The sequence below is a fragment of the Plectropomus leopardus genome, chromosome 9, assembly GCF_026936395.1.
Source record: "Plectropomus leopardus strain MGB_pleo_1.0 chromosome 9, ASM2693639v1, whole genome shotgun sequence".
NCBI lineage: Eukaryota > Metazoa > Chordata > Actinopteri > Perciformes > Serranidae > Plectropomus > Plectropomus leopardus.
This window is the reverse complement of record NC_142184.1, coordinates 16,778,078-16,802,642: the sequence shown is the minus strand read 5'-3', so window position 1 is coordinate 16,802,642 and position 24,565 is coordinate 16,778,078. Positions and strand designations below refer to the sequence as shown.

Here is a 24,565-nt window from a genome sequence, read left to right as displayed (position 1 = left end):
TTCTGCCAATATATCCCCCTAAATCCTACACACTGGACCTTTCAAAGAAAAATGGGACTGACCAAGACAGAGAAGACAAAAAAGTGTTACTTTGCATTTATCCCTCTGCTCTCTCACCTGTAATAGTTTTTGCTTCAAAATGTTAATGGGTCTTAGTTGCAACATAATGCCTCCATACAACCTATGCCACATATTCAGTGTCTGTCTGCTCCCGGATACAAACCATATCAGTGGTGGTAATTTGTTCTCTATTGGCAGTATCAATAGTTATATTTGCACTCATCAGAAAGCCCTGCATTAGCTGGTACAGCCACCAAACTGATAGAACTCTCTTATCAGGGAAGTGCTGCAAGTTGTCAATGTTTACAGTATGTCTGCTGCACCTTATGCAAAGTAGCCCCCAGGCCTAGTCACCAAAATTTTGTCTATCTGAATTTGTCATGGTCTCATGACTTTCTATTTGCTCAGGAATGCATTAAAACAATCTCAGTGTTAAGGACAGACTGAAGTGCTTCAGTTCAGACCCAGTTCGTAGTATCTTTTTCGATTTCCATTGCAAAATCCCCCAAAATATAGCAATAATGGGCCATTTTGTTTAATTGACTGAGTAGGATTTTTAACACATGACCTAGAAAGCAACTCAAAATGAACTCGTACAATCCACAGTATTAAAAAAAATACAGCTCAGAGCTTTCTATCAAGTAAGCTCGCAATGTTTTTTGTGGAAATAGGTTTATACCTTCCCATTTCCTCACACTTTTGTTTCTCACTTCCTCCTGTTATTTCAAACATGCAAGCATACAAACCGTCTCCTTGGCAGTGACTTTATTTTCCTTAAATAATTCTCATCCACCTGACATAAGAAATCTCAGGAGCGTGTACTTTATGGTTGCAAGGATGTCTCCTCCCTTGATGTTTCTGGTGTCCATGGTGATTCTCCAAATAAGGACAGAAAGTGTCCCAACAAGCATCCATGCATGTCTCCTTCCATGTCTCTTTGCGCTGCATATAAATCTCTGTCACACGCACTTTGTTTCACCTTTTAATCTGTGCTCCTTCATTAATACCAATGCCTGTCGTGTCTTTATCCACTTGTGCAGTTGGTGAAATAGTTGAAAGTGAGCAGCACATATTGGATTTCCGTGAGAAGTTTAAGACAGATCAGGTGGTGCGGGTCAGTAATGGGTTAAGATCTGAAAATTAAATCTCTAGATGTTTGAAACTAGTATGCACACAAACCTATAAAAATAAAAGCATATGAGTAGAAACCAATTTTACTTGAAATTCAAGAGATATCTTAAAGTGTGTCAGCATGTTTGCTCTCCTCAGCAGCTCTCCCTTGAGCTGTCACACAGCTAGAGTAAATAAAACTCAGCCTTTGAACGTGTAGAGGTTTGTCTTCAGCTACGGTTGTTCAAACATCTGCTCAACATTACATCACCATGTTCACGTCTGTCATAATATCTCTGTCTGTCTTTGCATTTTAACATTGTGCAAACTCATTTTGTTTGACTTTGTAAGAGAGCCGGGTCTTTGTGTCACCTCCTCCTCTTCTCAGGCCTGTCGGGGGGAGGGGAGCGCAGCCGTTGTCCATCAGCTTCTTGCTTGCTAATTTAATTTATTTCATCATGAAACACATTTTTTATTCATTTCCATCCACTGAAGCTCAGTCCTCCTCAGCCAATGCATGTCAAAGTTAAGGCTGTCATCATGTGAAAGTTTCATTATCTTTTTCTCTTCAGTTAAGGATCTATTTTCTACTGTCTGGGTTGAAAAAAAAAACTTTCAGCAAGCTTTAAAGCTGCAGTAGTCAACACTTTTATGTCAATGATGGATTAAATGATTTTGTTATGATGTGTGTGTGAAATGTCTCACTTTAAATGACAAATCCATACACAATTAAAGACAGGCTTTTTAGGTCACTGTTTGGTTTTCCAGCCAACTTTGCTGTTTTGGTTCACACTTACTGCTCTCAGCAGTGTTGTTTCAAAGCGCTGCAGACAGCTTTTTTTTTCAAAAGGCTATGAATTGATTTAAGAAAAATGTTTTAACACTACCTGCTTAGCACCAAGGAAGTTAAAAAGAGGAGACAGCATCATATCATTGGGGTACAATAAACATGCAGTAAAATGTGGTCTGTCAGTTGCTAAAAGGTTAAATAGCTGGAGCACTATCACACAGCATGGGGGTTGACTGAATTGTTTCGCTGAGGTGTCCATGGTTACTATATTGTATATTTCATAAGAAAAAGAAAAATACAGGGGAGAATTACAACTCTGCAGTTTTTGAAAATCATCCAAACACATCCTTCCAATTTGAAAACATTTTTGTATATCAGCTGCCATCCATCTGAGAATACCCAAAAACTTCTGTCTGCGGAAATGTGAAGCCAAGACAGAGGTGCAGAAAAGCTGCAGTTTTTTGAACAACCACTAGAGGCTGATTCTAAAAGCCAGTCAGTCCCCATAAACCCCCCTGTTAAAATGCAGTTTTGGTCTAATTTATTCCATTTATTAAGACTTAAAGTCAAGCATAATAAAGGGTGCAGCAACTCTGAGTGATGCCACAGACACTATCGGCTGTTTGCTGATAGTGTCTGTTGCGTTGTAATGTTGCAGTGTTGTAATGTGTCTTGAAATAACCCAGAGAAAGCTCTTACCACACATTGCTCATTGTGCTTATCTAATGCTACCGGACTAAGCAGTAGGAAATTAACCCAATAAGTGACTTCTCTTTTTTTAAGCCGTCTTTTTTTTATGTGATAAAGAGTACCTGATCTCCTGATTGCCACTTATCACCCTCTTCTCTCTCTCATTCTCTCTCTCCAGGCCTTTGCTCCAAACCAAGTGAAACCTTACATTTGCACTACAGAAGCCTGTCCACTCCTGTTTGTCCAAACCGAGATCCAGCAAAGGGCTTCAAGTGAAAATAAGAGACTCAAAAAAAATCTGACAGAGAATTGCTTAAAACAGCAACAAGCGATAAACACAAATAAGAAATTCAAAAAGGCAGCTACAGCTTTTTCGTTGTGGACGACAACAAGCACCTAAAAGGCATCAACACTTGACAACGCAAGCAGTCATGTTTCAGCGTTTGAGCAACCTGTTGTTTGGGGAGGTAGAGGAGGTGGCAGCCGAGCTGAAGGGACCCAACCCCTGTGTGACGGAGGCCGACGAGGAGGGATGGATGCTCGTCAACCTGCCTGGTGAGTTTCAGCAGAGGGAGTGCAGTGGTGGCTTGGATAAGTCAGTATGGCGTTTAGAGCCACACCAAATCATTGTGTTTTATGTTCAAAGATTTAGATGGCTGAGAATTACTTCTGTTACCTTTTGCATGTCTAAAATACTTGCTAACATCCAAAGTGTAGAAATAAAGATGGGGCAAATTGGTGAGGTGGAAAGTTAGTTGGGGCGTGGCGCAGCTACTCCGGTGCTCACCCACATGGCTGCCATACCAAAAGTGTTGTCCATCAGCTGATGGAAACACATGATTCTCTGCAAACATAACATCTCCTTCCTCTTTGTTTATGATATCAGTCATGACAAAGACAATTACTGATTCTGAAAATTTGCTTTGGTGCCTGTTCAGAAGCCAACCAAACATCAAAAGCAACATAAAAGTACCTCTCAGGAGAGTCAAGACAAACATTTTGTCACTGACATAATCCGCAACCGTAGAGGGTCAACACAACTAATGATGTGACTCTTTTATGTTTTGTGTTTCCTTACCCCCTCTTCTCCCCTTCCTCCAATTTTTTAAAACACCCCTACATTCCCCACACTGGTATGTGTGCGCGTGCGTATGTGATCCCTCAAAATCCCCCCCTCTTCAACCCGCATGGCTTTTTGAAAATCTTCCACATTTGCATCATTTTTGCAACATCCCCCTCCCACCTTAAACATCTGTCTTTATTGGCCGTCTCATCCCCGATCTCATCGCTGCCATGTGCTCAGAGGAACCTGACTGCATGATGCAGGCCGAGGATGAGACAGGAGCCCCGCTGATTGCACAATCATTCTCAGACAGTAACCAATCAAATCATCAAGTTACACTTACAAGGACTGAATGCCCGGTCCACATTCCCCACCCGCCTCACAAGCGGCGTAGGACACATAAAGGTCGGGCGCGAGGTGCAGTAGCACCATCAGTCCCCCTGTGTTGTCCAAGCGCTAGCCCGTCAGACTCGGGTGCCATTACACCCGTGACCCTTCCGAGACGGGCCAGGCTGTCCACGCCCTCCTCCACATCGTCGTTGTCCCCTGGCTCTGGAAGTGAGTGTGGGAGCAGTGGGGGTAGAAGTAGGGCAGGCCCAGAGAGAGGCTGCATGGATGAGAGCTGGTTTGTCACCCCTCCCCCCTGTTTCACTGCAGAGGGAGCCACGGCAGAGGCCAGCCCGATGGAGGACCTGCTCATCGAGCACCCCAGCATGTCTGTGTACGTCTCCCCGAGCAACTTCTCCATGGTCTCCAACAGCAACCTGTCTGTGGTGGGAGAGGAAAGCATTGTCAGCCTGGCGAGTAGCGTGAGGTGAGAAATAGCACTCATTTATGTTGGCTACACTTGACCTTCACCTGTGGTGGACATAGTATTCAGATCCCTCATGTAAGTAAAAGTACTAATACCACACAATGACAATAATCTGTTACAAGTAAAAGTCCTGCATTGAAAATGTTACTTAAGTTAAATTAAGTAAGTTTAAGGGACGTGTATTTAAGGCATTAAAAGTAAAAGGTCCCTATGCAGAGAAATATTTTAAAAAAGGAAAACATACAACACACCCTAAAAAGAAATCCTCAAAGTTAAAAAAGTAGAAAAAAACACCCAGAAAAACTCTCTCTCTCTTGCTCTCTTTCTCTCTCACTCTGTGTGTGTGTGTGTGTGTGTGTGTGTGTGTGTGTGTGTGTGTGTGTGTGTGTGTGTGTGTGTGCATAGAAGTATGAAGTGGCATGAAAAGAAAATACTCAAGTAATAAAGTACAAGTACTTCAAATTCACACTTAGGTACAGTACTTGGATAAATATACTTAGTTATATTCCATCACTGACTTTCCCCTGCTTTTTTAGCATCAGCAGCAATCACACCTTTGATTATTATTTTTTCTCTCCCCTTGCAGCAGAGTGGCAGAACCAGCTGCTGCCCCCGCTGCCCGCAGCACTATGCCCACCAGGGTGAGCCGTGGAGCAGCTGCCCAGGCTGGAGCTCTGGCCAAGGTCACCCAAGTGGCCAGGGTCCAGCGTAGCAAAGCGCGCATTGAGCGACGCCACCTAGGCCGCAACCGCATCCAACGCCAAAACCGCACCAGGGAGCAGGTCCCTCGCCACGCAGCCCACGCCAGAAACACCTTCCTGCACCAGCCCAGCAAGCGTAACTTCTGCCACTAAACTCCCCAGCAAGCAGGGGGCATTGTTTACTCTGAGGGCATTAGTAGACACACGAGATTAAATGTATTCCCCCCTACTGCATATATGCTTTAATTTCTGCACATTATATCATATTACACTCAGATACCAGTAGACCAGTAGCTTTTTTGTTTTGGTTAAGTCACAAACTGATTCCACCTGGTAGTTTTATGCCCCATTCAAGCCCTCTGAGTAGATCTATGTAGACCTTTATTATACTTGTTGTCCATTGCAGTATCCAAACAACTAAAAAAATCCTCAAAAATATTTAAACAGGTTGTACTTAGTAACAATAATGTTTGAAAAACAACAAAAAGATTAGCTCTATTGTTTTTTTCCTATCTCGGTAAAATACTCTTTTCTGTCACGCTTCTTCAAGGCATGTTATTTTTATTAATTCAACCATTAAATCCTTAAAATACTCAATTTGGAGATAATGATTTAAAATATAAGTGTACTTTAAATCTTTTTCTGGTGGAAACCATGAGAGAGAGACAAGTTAAGCATCTTTGCAGAGAAAACAACTCATCATGTCTACAAAGCTTTACTTTACAGGTGATTATATTTTTCATTAAAGGGTGAAGGATATACCGTGGGTGAGGAGTGTGAGAGGAAAATCACTAGACGTTTGTTTCTCTTCAGTTTCCACATGCAAAGGAAAAGGCGATGGCAAGGAAACATGGAGCAACCCATTTTCATCATAGGAAACAAATGTGATATTTCTCTCCTCGCTTTGTGGAGGGTGAGAGCAAGTAGAGGAGGGTGAGAGTGTGAGCAAAACAGACTAAAGAGTACAAGAAATGATATGAGGAATTAAAGCTATTATTAAAAGGAATGTAGTTAGCATGAAACGGACATAGGAAAGTGATATGTAACCCTCTGAGCAGCCTGTGAGCACTAAAAAACCACCCAGTTTTGAATATTTAATCAGTGTTGCTTTGGATAATGAATAAGGCACCTTTTTTGTGAACATAATGATTAGTGTAATGGGCACCCATAATACACGTATAAATAGAAATGCTGATAAAGAGTCAGAGTTGTTCCAGTACCAATATTGGAAGTGCCTGGTATTGGCTAGTACGCGGGTCAAAGCTCCGATTCAATACCACGTAATTTATGAAGAATTTCGCTGCTCTGTGACAGTTAAAGTTCTATGGCATGTGTGTATTTGTTCATGTTTTACAAAGGGTTAAACCTGAGCAATATCATACAACAATGCTAGCAATCATTTCACACCCATACAGTGTTAGTATACTGCTGTTAAAGGGATGGTTTGGATTTTCTTGCAGTGAGGTTGGATGGGGTACTTTTCCATACTTTTCCAACCCCATTAAAAAAAAAAAACCCTGAATTATCCCTTTATTTTTTTACGTGATGGTATTGAATAGGTTCTTGGTATAGCCCGATATGCAAGTTCGGGTATTGGAGCTGGTATCAGTAAAAAAGTTATCTTATCACATCATCTTTAGTCTGAATAAATTTGAGGTGAAAGGATACAGGGCTTGCCGTTGGGTTACAGGGTGTGGCAGGTTATAGTAAGTGCAGAGCGGTATTGATGGCAACTCTTTATTTTGTTTTGTGATATTGTTTTCTGCTCATTTTGTCTTGTGGATCGTAACATTATTTTGCAGTCTCTCTTTGCATGGTTCCACCAAAGAAAGAAAAGGAAGCTTTTTGCTGTCAGACAAACAGAAAGTACACTTTAAATCGCTCCCTGTTGATCATACACAGCATGATGATCATTAAATGCGTGGTCTGTAAACTAAAGCAACGTACCCGGCACACATGAGTCATTTCCATCCACAGTGTGTGCTGTGATCTTTTGTTATCCATGTGAACACCAAATAGAAAGTACGACCTATTTACACGGCAGTTTCTTTCACTGAAAAGTCACTGACTGCCCAGGAGGCAACTATTAGGAGGATGAGGAAGAAACGTCTCCTTAAAGCCTAACAACACCCATCTTCTCCTCTCATGGTCGTGCAACTCGTTGTTCATCCCTTTCTCGTTAGCACATCCAACTCTTAACAGTTTCCACTTAAAGATCTAGCTTACTGATATGTATTCAACAACAATAGTAAACAATGGTGCTGAAGTGTATACTAATGTTTGTAAATTATTTGAGACATGGATGTAAGTTTGCACTGTCATACATTTTGTGAGTCAAAGTTTTAGCAGTGTGCTGTGTGCTTGTTTTTTTGTGATTATTTTCTTTTTGTTTTGATTCAAATTGTGTGTGAGAATGTGTACTGACACGTTAAATGCTAGAAACTCTGGAAAAAAAAAACACGAATAATTGTCATTTATTTCTCTTGTAAATATTACAAAACAATTTATAACGCTCCATTAGCCTAGATGTCAAAGCCTCTCAGGACTTGAGTCCACAACGTGGTGTCCAATGGGACTAATGAGAATCTCTCTCTGCCTCACCTCTGTGCTCATTATCAAACCAAGAGGGCATTTCAGCAGCCAAAAGTTGTGTCTTTGCCCCAACTTTAGTCTCATCTCTTTGAGATGCACCACAGAAACAGCACGAGACTCAGAGTTGATGTGCCATAGGGCAAACGCTGCCCTCCAGAGGGTCCACTTGGCACGGCTCTAGCTGTATAGATGCTGGTGAGGACACAGTACAATGACATGGTTTTAATATAGTCTGTACTGGTGTGTGTTTAAGGGACAGAATGTCTGGGGATTCGTGTAAGATTGGTCTGAAATGGAAACATCTTGCCTCATTAAGATCATAACTAAAATTCTTTCCGTTTTCATTTCTGCCAATAATCCTATAAATGTTCCAATGCTCTGACTGTTCCATTCAGAATCTGTTAATATCTGTTAATTTATCATAGAGTTTTGAATTTGATCTTTTGTTTTTCTATTTAAAAATGACTATTATGTTTGCTGTTGACTCCTCTGAATGGTGCAGTCTAACACACACACACACACACACACACACACACACACACACACACACACACACACACACACACACACACACACACACACACACACACACACACACACACCCCTAGAGGCTTCTAACTGACTGTGTGCCCAAGATTGAATTTTGTTTGCCTGTCAAAAAAGAGGTGCAAATAGAGTCATAATGAGAGATCAGGTGTGAATGTATGTGTGTGTGTAAAGACCACCACAGATAGCACTCTGCCACAACAGATCTGTCGTGTTTACCTCGGTTTTATTTCTCCATTTCTTACTGGTGTCATGTACAGAGGAAATGTGTTCTCAGTATGCTGTGTGTGATTGTTGAAAGGTGTGGTTTCAGGGTGAAAGTCATCCAACAATGGGGAGAGGGAGTGGTCACCAGGTGTGTCATGCTTATATGATGTGGACAGGGAAAGGATGAGGCAGGAAATACTTTATATATTAAAAAATAATGTTTAAATGTATCATAAAAAATACAGTAGAATATGCTTGTATTTTCCCATATAGTAATTATGTTCACCAATAGGACATTTTAAATCAGAGGTGTTGAATGTCTGGGGAGTTTCATATGTTTTATGTTGTGCCCTGAAATGATGGCAGCTTAAAAACACTTAGGGCTTTTGCCCATGTTACATCTCAGTTAGTACATCCATCCCCTCATAAAAATGAAATATATAGACATATAAAATTTGGTGTATCTGATATCTACAGTATGGTGATTGTGCCTTTCACTATTTCTGCATGGTTTTTGTGATGTACTGGTTTTTCCATCCCCAAAGTGGACAGTCGTTCACTGACAGGCAAGACCTATGCAAAAATCAACGGATGGTTTTCCAGCATCCATTCAGAAAACACAGGTACCCGCCAAAAATGACAACAAAAAAACAAAACAAACAACAACAATAAATACTCAGGTTAACACCTGAATCTTGTGTCATTATTTTCATGTGGGAGAGCAGGAGGGAATGGGATGAAAGCGTAATGGTTGAAGAAGTATTCAGCAGAGGTGGATGAAGTACTTTAACACTCATACTTTAGTAAAAGAGCAAATGTCTTACCAGAGAATGACTTTGGTAGAAGTTAAAGTCACCTGCTAGAATAATACTTGGGTAAAAGTCTCAAAGTACCTGATATTTATTAAGTACCAAAATAAATTTTAGAATATTACATGTACATAAGAATTAAAAGTAAAAGTACACGTACATACTGTTAATAAAAAAGCAAGCAACAGGAAACAAAGCAAGTCTTTGTACCACACACCACCATAAAAATGTGATATATTCCTTTCGAAAGACAAAGTTTTGTTTTTTTTTACAACTCAGAGAATTTAAAGAACTAAATACAGTTCTTCCTTCCCTTCCATTTTGACATTTGTCTTTCTGTCCATTTCTTCCCTTCATTCCATATTTTGTAGTAAGTAACTAAAATGCTTAGGGGACATGTAGTGGAGTAAAAGTACACATTTTATTTAGGAAATGTAATGGAGTAAAAGTGTAAGGAGGCAGAAATATATTAATCAAGCGCCATTGGTATTCAGATTATTACCTTAGTAGCAGTGGCACAATGTAAAAACACTCCATTACAAGTAAAAGCTTTGTAGGCCATATTTTACTATACTGTAGTGGAGTTGGAGTGGGGAGGGTCCGGTTGGGGAAAGGCCCAAACATTGGCTCTGTTGTCGGTAATTGTAATTCTCTTAAGGGCGTTAGTTGGCGTAGCACTCGGGAGAAATTTCAGTTCTGCAAACTCACCACTAGATGTCAGCAAATCCCGGACCTTTAAAATGTAAGCAGCATTTTGATTATTATAGCTGGTCAAGAAAGAGCCAATTTAAACTAGTTTACAAAAGGAAACATTCGAGCAAATAAATCTTTAACAATGCATCATATTTCATAAACTGGCCATAGCTGTCAAATTGAGGAGTAAACATACAATATTAGGTAAAGTAATACAAAGTAAGATGAGGTAAAGTTGATGGCTGAAGCAGAAAGAAATGGTGGTGTTCAACTTCAAAACAGCTACCTCAAAATATTATTTAAGCGCATTTACTGTTACATTCCACTCTTATCTACCTTGAAGGTGAGGGTGCAGAAGTAGGCGGACGTTGCAGTAGATCCATACCAAATGCAAGAGGTGAGCAGAGGGGAGTGGCAATGGAGTGTAAGCAGTAGTGTAGAGTGAAAAGGGTGTGGTATTATCACATTAATACACTAAACTGTCAATTGAGACTGTAAATGATATCTGCCACTGAAAAGTGGAGAAACAAAAATAAATAAATAAAACAGAAAAAGAAAAGGCTTTATGGAAAGGACAGGGGGTTGCTAATTGGAGCAGGTATACTGTATACCTGTCCATCAACTTTATCAGTATTAAAATACTCAGCAGTGAGAGCAGGGCGGCTTCCGGGGGAGTTTTCACATCAAGCAACCGTCATAATGTCAGATTGGGACTGTTCCTTATTTTTGAGAGTGGTGCAAAAAGGGGGAGGCATGTTAAATATTTTTTAAGCACTAGGGAGGAATTACATTTCTTATTTTGACTTAGGGGAGGGGCATTCAACTTTGTATTATTATTAGTATTTTGTATATATTTAACTGCCTATTTTAGGTTTGAAAGGCAAGTTTTCTTTGAAAAAGTGCCAAAATAACACCATCTATCATAACCAGAAACTGTAAAACAGATATTATTGTAGATTTTTCCAAATAAAAAACATAAAACAAAACATAACCAATGAGCGTAAAACTAATATTTCATCAACAACACTTTATTCTACATGTCTCATTTAAAATTTTGGCCAAAAATAAACCATTTGCATGAATGAGCCAATATGCACAACAGGAGTGAACAGCCAAGGGTTTTTCTTAAACTCCAAGGTTTTTTCCTCAACTTTTAACATTCAAACATCAAAGTTTAAGTTTTTAAAATGTATTAATTGGCAGTTGAAGGAGAGCCATGCATTTTCCACCAGTCACTAGGCTTATGGAAAAATATTTGTAGCTTTGGAGGTAGTAAAATGTCCCTTTTTGCTTATTTCATATGTTGTTCTTATATTTTTGTTTCTTCAAAGTGTTTAGTACTTTGAATTGCATTAGTTTTGTTTGAAAGGTGCTACATAAATAAAAGTTGATTGCTTGATTGATTGATTGATTGATTGAAAGTCTCTGTCTAATGCATAAAAAATATTTTACATGCTTCCTCTTTTTTGCACTACCCCATCTCGTAAATAACCAACAGTCCCTTATCAGCTGCGTTGATGAGCTTCAGTGTCCACGACGCCATCTCAAATGAAGTACGTCTGATATTGGTACAACGCAGCCGCCAGTCACATTTCCTATATAAATATTTTCATTTTAAGAATAATTAAATGATCCACGGTGGCTGTTAGCCCCCAGGCTACAGACAGACTCTGCGTTTTAAATTACATTTGGACCTTTAAAGGGACAAGTCGTACCGGTTTTTCTGACCTAGTAACACGAAACTGACTTCCCTGCCGGGTGGTGTCGTGATTCAGGAACTCCTGTAGTCTTGGTGACGGAGAGCTACACTTATCTCATCACCACCTGCCATGTTCAAAACCCCCAAAGTAACAACCAAGGATGATGCTTATTTGACTACAGGTATTTCTCGAAAACGGTGAGTAACACATACGTCGCTCTGAGCTGTGTGTAGCCGCATGTTTGAACGCAATTACCGGAAAGATGTGTTAGCTTTTGACAGGCACACGCAGGTTAGCGCTTCGGCGGTTAGCTCCGTGTTTGCGTTGTAAACGATTATATTTCTGTTACTTTAACATTTAAAAATGAATTTATTTCGCCGCTTCTCTGGGGCATGGATAGACACAGCAGCAGACATACTGTCGCATGTAAATATTTACGGTTGGTCCTGTTTACCAGGTGCGGTGACTGTGTTTGTTTTATACGGAAAGGACACAACCACTAAGCTTAGACAAATGCTAATTTGAAGGGGTTACACTGCTCAGACTTGTTGACCTGCATGTCTGTCATCTTCTGCAGGTGCTAGCATGCATGACTGGAAAAATGCATCATCATCGGAGCAACACATCCGTGTATTGGCCTGATAAAGTAATCCTTGAGAAATAGCAACTGCAGTGATTTTGTAAGGGTGCTTATATCACACAAGAAAACTGCAAATCCATCTAGATTGTGATGTACTTACATATAAAAGATCCAATCAATAGGTAATTATTCAGCACCACAGCAACACTAGTGGCCAATAGAGGCATATTACAAGGATTTTCTTCTTCTGGATGACAGTAGCAGATGTGTGATCTTCTCAGATAAGAAAGAGACTGAAAATATGATTATCCTGCCCTAACTTCCACACACACCCTATAGATAAAACAGATTATCTGCAAGACCAATTGCAGTTATGCACAGCCCTGCTCCAGAAATTGTAGCTGGGTACCCAAGTGGATGTGTAGTGGATAAAGATGTGAATCCAGAGACAACCCTGGGGAGTGCCTACTCTCCGGTGGACTACATGAGTATCACCAGCTTCCCCAGGCTGCCAGAGGACGATGCCATGTCTGGCGAAAACACCTTAAAATCTCGCAAAGATGATGACAACGTCCTGAGTGAGCAGGATACAGGTGAGTCAGCCAGGTGTGACTGCAAAATCTAACCTTCACAAACACTTTAGTTGAGTGTGTTTAAGTTTGTTCATTCAGGACTAAACATCCTCAGCCAGTTTGCACTGTTCATTTCTTCAGATCATTCCTTAAGGTTGAATTTAAACAAGGACTGCAACTAATGACAATTTTTACTGTCAGGTAATTGCCACATTATTTCCTCAATTAATCATTTAGGATATTAAATGTCAACATTTAGTGGCAAATGTCAGTTACTTGGAGTCCAAGGTCATGTCTACAAAGGTCTTGTTTTGTTTACCTTAATATAAAATATAGAGTTGCAGCGATACACCGGTTTTAAGGTGTACCATGATGTGAAAATAGACAATTATCATAACAGCTTTTCTACTATATTGAAGAACAAAAATGCAACTGAACTAGGGATGATAACAAGTAATCGGCAATCGTTTAATTGGTTGTTAAGGATTTAATCGATTAATGAATAGGCTATGCAATGCTGTCAAAGTATATGCAATATGTTGCTGTGAGCTTTGACTGAGAAAATACGCATTTGGTATCGTTTGAAATTAGCAAAGTTTTATGTTGAATTTCAAGTAACAATTAATTGATTGTTAATTATACTAATAATCAATTTAGTAAAGTGCCTACAATTTGCAGCCCTAAACTGGATGGAGAATCTCACTTTTATTTTGGTTATTTTCAAGAGAGAGACTTTTTACACAGGCTTTCATTAAAGAGATAGTTTCAGGTCTTAAATTATAGTGTTAAAACATTTGTTCAAACAAGGCTAACCGTGAAAATCTCATACCGTTGCAACCCTAATCAAATATAAAAGATAAAAGCAGAAAATACTCTACGAAATGTTTGGAATATTCTATATTTAAAAAATGACTGAAATTAGTACTCACTCCTCAAAAAATAATAGTTTCAAATATGAATCAGAAATATGTCACTTTGTGGATTGTGTGCATGCAGTATCCAGACCTGTTTTTTTGACCTCCAGTAAGCACGGCCACTTAAAACATTTGTCCGTTCCAGTTTAGCCTTAAGGTTCATGTTGTTTGTCCCAGACCCGGATCTGTTTCTGAAGTCGGCTCGTCTCCAGCGTCTCCCCTCCTCAGCTTCAGACCTGGCTAGTCATGATATGGCGTCCCTGCGAGAGACTACCAGAGACCCTTTTACAGAAGACTGTGCCTGTCAGCGAGACGGACTGACTGTCATCATCACAGCCTGTCTCACCTTCGCCACAGGAGTCACCGTAGCTCTCATCATGCAGATCTACTTCGGCGACCCACAGGTATGTTTTACCTGAAGTTGCAGTTTTGTAACTGTGTTTCAACAGTGCTGCTTTTCTCAAATAACTGCAAGTGCTTATGGGGTTATGAGTAATTCTATATGCTCCTCTAAGTTCCCTCCCACAAGTCAGTTTAAAGGCACATTGACAAATATGTATATTTTATCCCCTTGTTTATGTAAGGTGTTTAACCAAGGGGCGGTGGTGACAGACGTGGCCCAGTGTACATCTCTTGGCTTTGACGTTCTGGGGAAACAGGGGTCCAGTGTTGATGCTGCCATCACTGCTGCCCTCTGTTTGGGAATAGTCCACCCTCATACATCTGGTATTGGAGGGTAAGTGATAGAAGCATATTAATATTTTTTGAAAGAGACTACCTCTGAAGTTCTTGGACTTGGTATTTAATGCTGTGTACTCTGTTTTTGGTCAGTGGTGGCGTTATGTTGGTGCATGACATCCGTAAGAATGAGACGAGGGTCATTGACTTCAGAGAGACTGCGCCAGCTTCCATCCATGAAGATATGCTGCGGACGAACCTTGATCTAAATGTAAGACATTTCTCCAGGTGCTTTCTTTTTTCTAATAGTGAGATGTTGACTAATGAGAGCTGAATGCAATCTTATTGTTGGAAGTCTTAGAAGGATTTGAATTCATTAAACTAAAAAAAAAAAAAAATAAGGCCCTAATTGGCATTAAAATGTTTTAAATCATTTTTTCAGAAGTCTTAAAAATGAGAAGTAGAACATTTTAAATCTTTTTTTTCTTATGTTGCATTGTAAAATCTCAAAATGATATCTATTTATAAAAATGATCTGCCGAAAGCCTTCTGCATTGATGAAAAAAAAACCCCACACAGATCAGAATAAAAAAAAACAACACTCCTACACATTTACCACATCTAAACAAATGACAAATAAACAAGCTTTTCTTATGTGAGAATATAACATCGTTTTCCATGTGTTCCAGTCTACAAAATTTTAATTATTTTTTACCAGGTCAATAAGTCAATAATCTAACTTCTTCACTCAACCAACAAGGCCATGTTTTATGTAACAATAAACATTTGGGCAAAATCATCCTTAACCCTTGGTAATTTATGTCGGTTAATTTTTTTTCTGTCAGTGTTGGTTATTGTTTAGTTAGTCTTAAATTTCATTCTGAGTTGCATTAAAAAAGTATTCAAAAGTTTTAAATTTAGCTTACCTTAACCTGTAGGAACCATGAAAATTAAAACAGTTTTCCAGGCCTGGAAATGTTTTGGAATTATCAGAAAAGTTTTAAAAAATATTGTTTTTATTATTGTTTAAAACATCTAATGTAATGCAAAATACGTCTTTTTTTTATGTAATGTTACGCAATGACATGATCATCAATGGGATCTTCCGTTTTCTGTCCCCCTAAAAGGGACACAGCCTAGACGTTTTGTGAAGTACCCGTATGTGCCCGTCTGGTCTATTGGCATATGAAGCTAGTTGGTGGCAGTAAAGTTAGCAAGAGCTAGCAAATTGCTCATCCACAAATTCCTGGGAGTGTGTTTTTATAGGCCTACCCATTTCAAAATACTTAATTAAAGTCATGGAAACCCATGACTTTAATTGGAACACGCTAACCCTGTGTTTAGTGCTGTGGTTTATGTGTGGACCCTGATCTTGCTGTTGCCTTTCAGTCCGGGCTGCTGGTGGGAATACCAGGAATGCTCAGTGGGATGCATCAGGCACACCAGCTCTACGGCAGGTACGGAAGTTATGAAATAATGCTATTTTTATCAGCTAGATACTTCAATGTCATGCCTGAGTAGTCTGGGTCTGCGTAATGTTTTATGGATTTTCCATATTCCTTCCTTTCATATTGTTTTTTCATTTTGTGACACTCCCATGTTTCAAATGCTTCCTATAAATAAAACCTCTCCTCCTCTTTTTTGACTAGTTATTTTAGGACAAAATATAGCAAAAAAGAAGCTCCTTTTATCTTGAAAGCTGAAAGCCTTCAAGATATAAGGAGTGCAATGTCACAGTGGAAGAATCACCAGCTGTGTTGAAAGAAAAGACATTGGGCTTTTTTTAGCCAGAGTGTTGGGCTGCAATTACTTTGATGCTGTGCAATTATCACAATGCCTCAGCTGGTAGGAGGATGATGTAACCGAGCTGACAAACATGCTCTTATCAAGTGTATACCAAGTGTAGTGTACTTTTTAATTTTCCAGGATGCCATGGAAGGATGTGGTTACCATGGCAGCAGAAGTGGCCAGAAATGGATTTAACGTTACTCATGAACTTGGTATGTATGGCGTCGAAGTTGTTGTAAAGTCATTGTCACTGATGACGCTGCAATTAAAACAACACGAGGTGAAGTCATGAAAGTAGGTGTGATCTCATCTGCCTTTCCTCTCTCTCTTTCTCTCCCTAGCTGAAGCTCTGCTTAAAGTTAAGGAACAAAACATGTCTGATGCATTTCGGGATTTGTTCCTCCCCAACGGCCAGGCTCCCCTCTCCGGGCTGCTCACCAGACGTCTTGATTTAGCAGCCATCTTTGATGCTGTCGCAGTTAAGGGGATATCTGAGTTTTACAGTGGAAACCTGACACAAGAAATGGCAGCAGCAGTAAGGAAGAATGTTTTTTTTTTCCCACCCTGTCTCTGATTATATAAGTAGTCATGAATTCTGCATACTGTCAATGGGGAGACAGAATTCAGTACAGCCTAAATATAATGTTAAAAAAAAAGGAAGGGAAAGGAAAAGTTCACATTGCTCACAAACAATGGATCGCCTTGTGATATAATGCAAATGGGCTCTAATCTACTTTAAACCAGGCTGTTTCATTTGAATTCTGAATATTCTTAGACACACTGTAAATTTCAGTCTTTATATTTCAATATATAGGACCTCTGTCCTTTAATTTGAGAAGATAGTAACTAACACTTTCAGGAGATACAACAGCAGGATCATATTCCGGCAACTTTTTTTTTCTTTTACTTGCAGATCCAATCTGTTTTATGTGCTTATGGAATCTCCTGGGGGCATCAATTACACAGTTGACACTCAAGTGTGTGGACACAAGATCTGGTCTCCAAATTATACACTATGCTGGTAAAGGCAACTATTAAACCAATCCCAGTTGACAAAAAAAAATTATCATTAAATGCCACAGGTAATAATCAGGTTAGACAGGGTGCCTGTGGATCCTTAAAAGGTATCCATCTAAAAACAAGTTCGGAATTGGCATTGAAATGTCTTAAACCAATGTTTAAAAAGTCTTAAAAATTCTTGGACATTGGAAATGGGGTTTTATGAATCTTTTTTTTCTGACAGTGAATTGAAAAAGCTCAAAGTAATAGGTAACTTTCAAACAGCAATAATTCACTGAATGCCTCTTGCAATAACATTACCATAGAGTCATGTTTTATGTAACAATAAATATTAGACAAATAAAATTCTCTCTAACCTTAACTAATTTATGTCTTTACATGTTGTTTTCCTTCACTATTGGCTTCTTTAAAAATGGTCTTAAATTTTATTCCAAGTGGCGTTAAAAAAGTCTTAAAATATCTTGAGTCCTTCTTGCCTTAAACTGCAGGAACCGTGGTTTGAGTTTGGTCCAGTGTATCAATTTATTTATTATCAGCAGATGATATATTATAATTTTGCTTGAGAACTTACTTCACACCTCGCAAATTATTTCTGATGGAAACCAGACAATCCCCAAATTGCAAGCTTTGACCCCAGGGAGTTTCTGGCACATTTTTGCATTTTGTAAATGTTTGGTATATGGACTTGCATTTGTCTTCTCAAGGCACTTTTACACCACAAGACACTTTAACCTATTCACACACAGGTGGCCGGGGCTACCGTACAAAGTGCCACCTGCTACTCCATACAAAAATTTCATGCCAATTTAAAAGCTGGACTAACTATACATTTTTAATAGGTGCAAGCAAGAGGCGGAGTGCTCACAGAGGATGACTTTGGAAACTACAGTACAGTCTTACAGCAGCCAGCAGAGATGATATATCAAGGTAAATATTTGATTTTCTATTTTTACCAGAGCTGTTTGAGGGAGACACCACACATCAGGAAAAAAAAAGCAGACTTAACCTGAATTAGTGGCTACAAGATATTTAAAATTTTTGTAGGATTTTTCCCTCATTCAGATGAATTGACTGAACTAAATCACTGCGTGGCCCCTATCCATAACAGCAAGATGAATTTTTTAGCTAACAGTTTTGCCAATTTAAACATATTGGCCAGTTACCTGTATTATTATTCCAAGTGTACGGATATTCTTGTGAGCCGCAGTGGATGTCTTTGTAACTTTTCAAGCAAGAGATGCTTACCAACCACCTCAAAAACCACCTACAAAAGTGCAGTGGGTTAGGCTAATGCACCAAACGCAAACAAGAGTAGGCCCGAAAATATCCAGAAAATGTTCTTAAGTGCAACAGAGTTTTATGCAATAAAACCAGAAATCGTTGGAGTACCCCTGATGTACATCTGGGTCTTTTTTTACATAAACATGGGATGCTATTGACCCGCCGGTACAAACATTACGCCTCATATTGTTCCATTTTCCCCATCTGCTCGCTGTCCTTTTTTCCAGGTTTTTGTCTATTGTTTAGTAGTGTTTGGTGATGTAGTTTTAGTAGTTCTGTATGATGTTGTGGCTACTTTGTTATGTTAGTCCTTATTGCTTGCTTTGTATCTGCATTCCTCTAACTTTGTATCGAAACTGCTGCGCAGTAATTTAAAGTTATATGTTCTTATCTTGTTGTGTTGTGTTGCGTCGTGATGGTCGCGTCGCGATGGTCACGTCGCATTGCGTCACGTCTTGTCTCGTCTCATCTTGCCACTTGAAAGAATAGAAATCACAAGTGTTTTTAAATTGTGTTTGCTGTGTTTCTCAGCAACAAAGGCTCTGCTGTGTTGAATGTCACACTCACAGCATGTATTTTTAAATTGTGTGATTTGTTGCTGTTTCTGAAGGACACCATGTGATGGCGGCCCCAGCGCCACATGCAGGTGTTGCCTTGATAACTGCTCTCAACATCTTGGAAGGCTACAACATTACCAGCCAGGTGCCCAGGAACAGCACCTATCACTGGATTGCAGAGGTCTTACATGCTAACTGCTTCACAGCTATACAGCCTTATACAGTCAGCAAAGTGCAGTAACTCGTGTGATTTCTTCTTTTTTTTTTTCTTTACTAAAGTGTTAATTTTGTATCACTCTCTCAGGCTGTAAAGATAGCACTTGGCCTTGCTAGCTGGCTTGGAGACCCCATGTATGACACCTCTGTCTCAGACATTGTAGCCAAGATGTTGAGGTAGACATCACCATATCATCTTGAAGACATAATGTATATACCCATTCTCATTCAACAAGGCATTTTCACTGAACCCTGACCCTTGCTTTTCCCATCTCCAAGTAAATCCCAGGCTTCTGTACTCCGCCAGATGATCAACGACTCTCAGGCCTTGCCTGTCAGCCATTACACTCAATCATTTACCCTGGAAAAGGGTGCAGCGCCTGCCCAAGTCATGGTCATGGGGCCGGACGATCACATTGTGTCAGTCATGAGGTATGTCATTCTTTAATTGAGTTGCTGTGCACTGTTTTTGATCACATCCCAATGACAGTTAAAGTAGACTGATGTGACTGGAAAACTAAGATTTTTCTTATTACTTGTTGCTGTTTTAGCTCTCTAAACAAACCATTTGGCAGCGGGATAGTGACTCCTTCAGGAATCCTGTTGAATAGCCAAATCCTGGACTTCTCCTGGCCCAATAAAACACAAGGCTCATCACCTAACCCAGTAATTGTGCATTATGTCTTTTCTGTAATTGATTGCAGTTTTAACTGAATAATTAGTGAAAGATTTCTAAACTGCTCTCAGCTGTCATGGTTTTCATTTTCTTTTGTTTTAGCGTAACAGCGTCCAGCCTGGGAAGAGGCCCATGTCCTTCCTGATGCCCACAGCAGTGAGGCCTGCCGTGGGATTATGTGGCACATATGTAGCCGTTGGATCTTCCAATGGAGAGAAATCTCTCAGTGGCATCACACAGGTTATTACTGGAAGAATTAATTTAATATAACACCAGTTGTATTTTTTTTGTCAGTGGCGAAATGTTTTTGTCATTAACCCTTTGAAACCTGAAGCAACATCACTTTTCTTGTGTTGCGTTCAGACACCTTCACAAGTATTTGAACCTTGAAAACCTAAGTGATTTGGGTTGCTTTCTTTTGAAAACCGGAAAAAAGGCAATGAGCAACTTGACAAGAGGTGTTTCGCAAATTGCAAGAAATAAGTAATTTTAGAAAATGATCTTTTAAAAAGGTATTTGACCTGTGTATTTGAAAGAAATAAAGGCAAATTTCTCAGGTTTCAGATGGTTAAATACAGTAACTACATAATTGTGTATTTATTATTCTGTTTTCTGGTCTTTTAAAGGTGCTGATAAATGTTCTGTCGTCACGTAAAAATATGAGTGACAGTTTAGCGCTCGGAAGACTGCACCCGCAGCTGCAACCCAACACCCTCCTGGTGGACTGTGAGTTTTTTCTACTGATACATCTATGGTGTAGTTTAATCCAAAAACCGCAGTTCCAGATTTCCTTTTTATTTCCAATATGCAACAGTAAATGCCACCTAAATAAAGAACAATCCGATAGTGACCTTGCTCCAGTGTTTACACTGTCATCAGATCATATTTTTGTGTGCATTATGCAAAGTAGATGAGTAGCTGGAAAGGCAGCAAGTGCCTCTATTGTTGTCAAGAACAAAAGTCTCAGGTGTAGGATTTCCATGGCACAGTAAAAAAACATCTCAACTTCCTGCACTGTGGAAAGACAGTCCTCTGCAATTTGGGTGGGAAGTGGCAAAAATCATGTTGATTTATCTGTAAAAGCTTTGAACCCCATGTTGCAAACATCAACTTTCTTTCTGGTTTTATGGGGGAGATATATCTGTTCTTGGTACATCATTATAGTAAATACTACAGATCAAGTTGTTCATGATCAGGCTGATCTAAATCAGTGTTTCCCCTGTATGCATTTAGCAGTGGCACTGCACCACTCATATAAGATAAGCGCTGCTCCTATATAAAAATTTTCCCTAGCTGTCTCTTCTTAAAGGAGCGAGAGACGGGGCAGAGCAGGGATTATACATTAAACACTTGCAGATAACGGTGCTCTGATTAATCGGCCACCGCTCGTCAACAGCTGATAACTGAACTAAATAGTTTGAAAGTCCATCAGATGATGCAAAATGATCTCATTAGGCGGTTCTGGCAAACTGTTGTTCAAACTGAATATTCACTTTTACATTCATGGTTTACTGGTCATCTGCCTGTCCTGAGTGCAGACACACCATCTCTCTTTCCTCACTCGCCACACACACCGCATTTAATGATTCTTTGGAGGCTGCGATACACTCTGCTGTTTACTGACAGTGTTTACATTAAGCTTTGTTTTGTCCTGTATTTTGCCCACATGACCAATATGGCATCTTTATGTATGCCAGCTTATTTTGATCTGCATTTCTCCAGGATTTAAGTCGTTTTTTGTCTCTGCAACTGGAAATGCCGGGTTGATTAGGGGGGGTGATTATAAAAATGTTTGGTTTTAAGTTCATGACTCAAACATATCTGGAACTATATGGATACAAGTTTTATGTAGGTGACTTGTGTCTGTGTTTTACCTCTTAACAGTCATCAATTGATTTAACATACAATGTTAGATTCACAATATTGATTGAAGCGCTAGATGTCAAATACTACATCTTCTTGCAAAAGCATATGGGGCATGGGAAGCATTTTATTAAACATAATTTTACATCTACAACTGTCTGACCTTCTTGGGTCAGCAGATCGGCTAAATATCATCTGGTGATACAAAATGAAACTCACACACATATGCTGAGCTGCTGGGGAAAAAAATCCTAGGGGAAACACTGTAAATATAATGTCTTAGTGGTACTTGGTCAAAGGCTACTGGATGTGTGCTTGTTAGCAAGAATGAAAATCTCATGGACATACAAGCTGAACAAAAAGCAATTGCTATATCAGTTGTGTGAACTAACTCCAGGTGTATTTTACTTTCCCAGGTAATCATAACATTAACCCTTCCCACTAACCTCCGGTCATCCTCCTCTTTTTCTCCCACAGCTGAGTTTCTGGATGAAGATGTAGAGCTGCTGCAGGCCAAAGGTCACAGGGTGGAGAGGAGAGATGTGCTCTCATTGGTGGAGGGCACCCGGAGAACCAATGACCTCATCATTGGGGTGAAAGACCCCCGTAGTGCTGATGCCTCTGCCCTCACTATGTCCAACATGCCATAGTGCCCCTCCCCACCCCCACCCCCATACTCACACATAATGAAGAAAGGAGTAAGAGTAACACTGTGTGATTGATGGTTAGTGAGGGAGTAAAGAAAAGAGAAAGAGAGTCAGAAAAGACATGCAGCTTTGTTCGAGATGACTTTGTAGGGGACTGATTCTGATCAGCCAATAGATTTTTTCAGTTGGCACACAAAAAAGGATCACCCTCTCACACAGCGATGTTGGCATGCCCTCTCTCACAGCCTCAAGTAACGTTCAGTCACAGTGTAGATCGTGTCCAAAATGTACGCCCATCCCTAGATTTCATCAAAGTCTGCAGCCAAAAGGCAGGGCGTAGAGATGGAAGGAGTAGTCATGAAATCAGATCTCATGCAGTCCAGGTCCACTTGAAGAAAGCAGTACACTTGAATGGTTTTACTAAGTGGGTGTTAGTGAAAAATAGAAAAGTGCAATGGCTTTTGAAGCTATTTTCACAATATTGGCCTGTGAGGTACTGAAATTATTGATGAAAAAATTTGCTTTTTGCAAGAACGGGCAGGCATGAAAAAGTAATGATGCCACACCATGAAGCCACCATTTGCACCACATGGATTGTCCTGAATTCAACCCACCTTTCTGCTTTTGAATTCATCCACTGCATTTTAGAATTATTCCAAATAACGCATAAGGTCACGTGGAATGGTGTAAAGTACTGATATTTAAACAAATGATTAAGCCTGCCATTATCACATCTAAATTAGACTATTAATCTGAACACAGAGGCTAAGATACTCACTCTCCTGCTCTTCATATGGTGTTTAACTGTGATTAGATGTTTGGTACAGCTGCTGGAGTTTTAACTGTTGTGAACAATCAATGGCTCCTTTGTTAAGACAAACACATAACAAACACAAAATCCACTACTCAGAATTATTCATTGATTATCTTAAATTAGAGGATTTGTTTTAGTTTCACGGGTGTTCAATATTACTATTGATATAATATGTGTGTTTAAAATATAATTTAAGAAATCTCAGTTGTTGCATGATTTTGTTTTTATTGAAGCTTGTGGCTTACAGTTTTAATTTAGAGCGGGATACCTGTTTTTAGAATGGGAATAATCGGAATCTTTAGAGATGGATTGAATGTAATCTGTCTATTTTTATATGAACATTTGTTGGGCTGTACAGATTATTTCTACTGTTGTAATGCTTTCAATTCAATTCAAATTATTTTTTTTTTTTAGGAAAGGCTCATATTTATTTTTGTGTTATTTGTGTAATTATTTTAGGTAGTGTATTTGAAGTAACAACCAACAGCTTTTGTGAAACATTGCATTCTAAAAATGGTTGAATTTAATTTCAGAATGGCCAATGCTGACTGATCAAACCTGCCCTTAACTTTGTTGTCTCCATTGTTGGGCACTAATGGAGTATGACTGTTGATGCTTGTGTCCTGTACTGCAGAGTACCATGCCTTAAGGCACATGTTTGCACAACACCTGATGTTTGATTCCATGTGCATTTTTATCTGATTTTAATTCAAATCAGCACTGTCAAAACCCAAAAAAGAAATAAAATGTTTGCACACATCCTAATGCTGAAGGATGTCGCCCCTTTATTTCTCCATACATGAACATATGGTGGATCTGACCTGCTGTGGAACAATTAAGTTAATTTGCCTTTTATGTAGAGGCTTTGCCACAATAAACTCATTTTATCCATGGCTCCAAAGACCATAGAAACTGTAAACTTTGAATTAATTCCAGAAATCTGAAAACAAGTCTGTAGGCGTAAACAAAAGTGCTCATAGTAATGTAGAAAAAACCCCAAAACCTGAATCTACATGCAAATATGAAAAGGCCTTGATATCTCAAGGGCAAAATTTGGATGTCTTGATGTCTGGAACTAAATATTTGAGGCGGGAATCATAACAGGCTCCCAATACGATATTATCAAGATGCTCAGGTCCCAATACAGCATTATTAGAATTCTACATGTTTTATTATATACTGAG

At 39.4% G+C, this 24,565-nt stretch overlaps 2 protein-coding genes across 9 annotated transcripts in view; both read left to right on the top strand.

Annotated features, from left to right (window-relative positions):
• The window catches only part of tp53inp2b (tumor protein p53 inducible nuclear protein 2b), a 56,574-nt gene extending 47,308 nt beyond the window's left edge, over positions 1-9,266 (top strand). For 6 of the 8 annotated variants that reach the window (XM_088082092.1, XM_088082093.1, XM_042491500.2 and 3 more), the window contains 3 exons: positions 2,829-3,205; positions 3,954-4,527; positions 5,114-9,266. In XM_088082092.1, the coding sequence (XP_087938218.1) occupies positions 3,082-3,205; positions 3,954-4,527; positions 5,114-5,381 (966 nt within the window). In that variant the 5' untranslated portion in view covers positions 2,829-3,081 and the 3' untranslated portion in view covers positions 5,382-9,266. The remainder of the gene's footprint in view (positions 1-2,828; positions 3,206-3,953; positions 4,528-5,113) is intronic. The other 2 variants (XM_042491501.2, XM_042491502.2) reach the window with 2 other exon arrangements.
• Positions 9,267-11,632: 2,366 nt separating this feature from the next.
• On the top strand, positions 11,633-24,146 carry ggt7 (gamma-glutamyltransferase 7). Its single transcript, XM_042492349.2, has 16 exons — positions 11,633-11,972; positions 12,353-12,948; positions 14,019-14,245; positions 14,426-14,577; positions 14,673-14,790; positions 15,909-15,976; positions 16,446-16,519; positions 16,649-16,842; positions 18,167-18,254; positions 19,219-19,346; positions 19,470-19,558; positions 19,661-19,813; positions 19,933-20,047; positions 20,160-20,297; positions 20,684-20,783; positions 22,398-24,146. The coding sequence occupies exons 2-16, from the start codon at positions 12,729-12,731 to the stop codon at positions 22,568-22,570; spliced, it is 2,037 nt and encodes a 678-aa protein (XP_042348283.1). The 5' UTR covers positions 11,633-11,972; positions 12,353-12,728; the 3' UTR covers positions 22,571-24,146.
• The last annotated feature ends 419 nt before the right edge of the window (positions 24,147-24,565 follow it).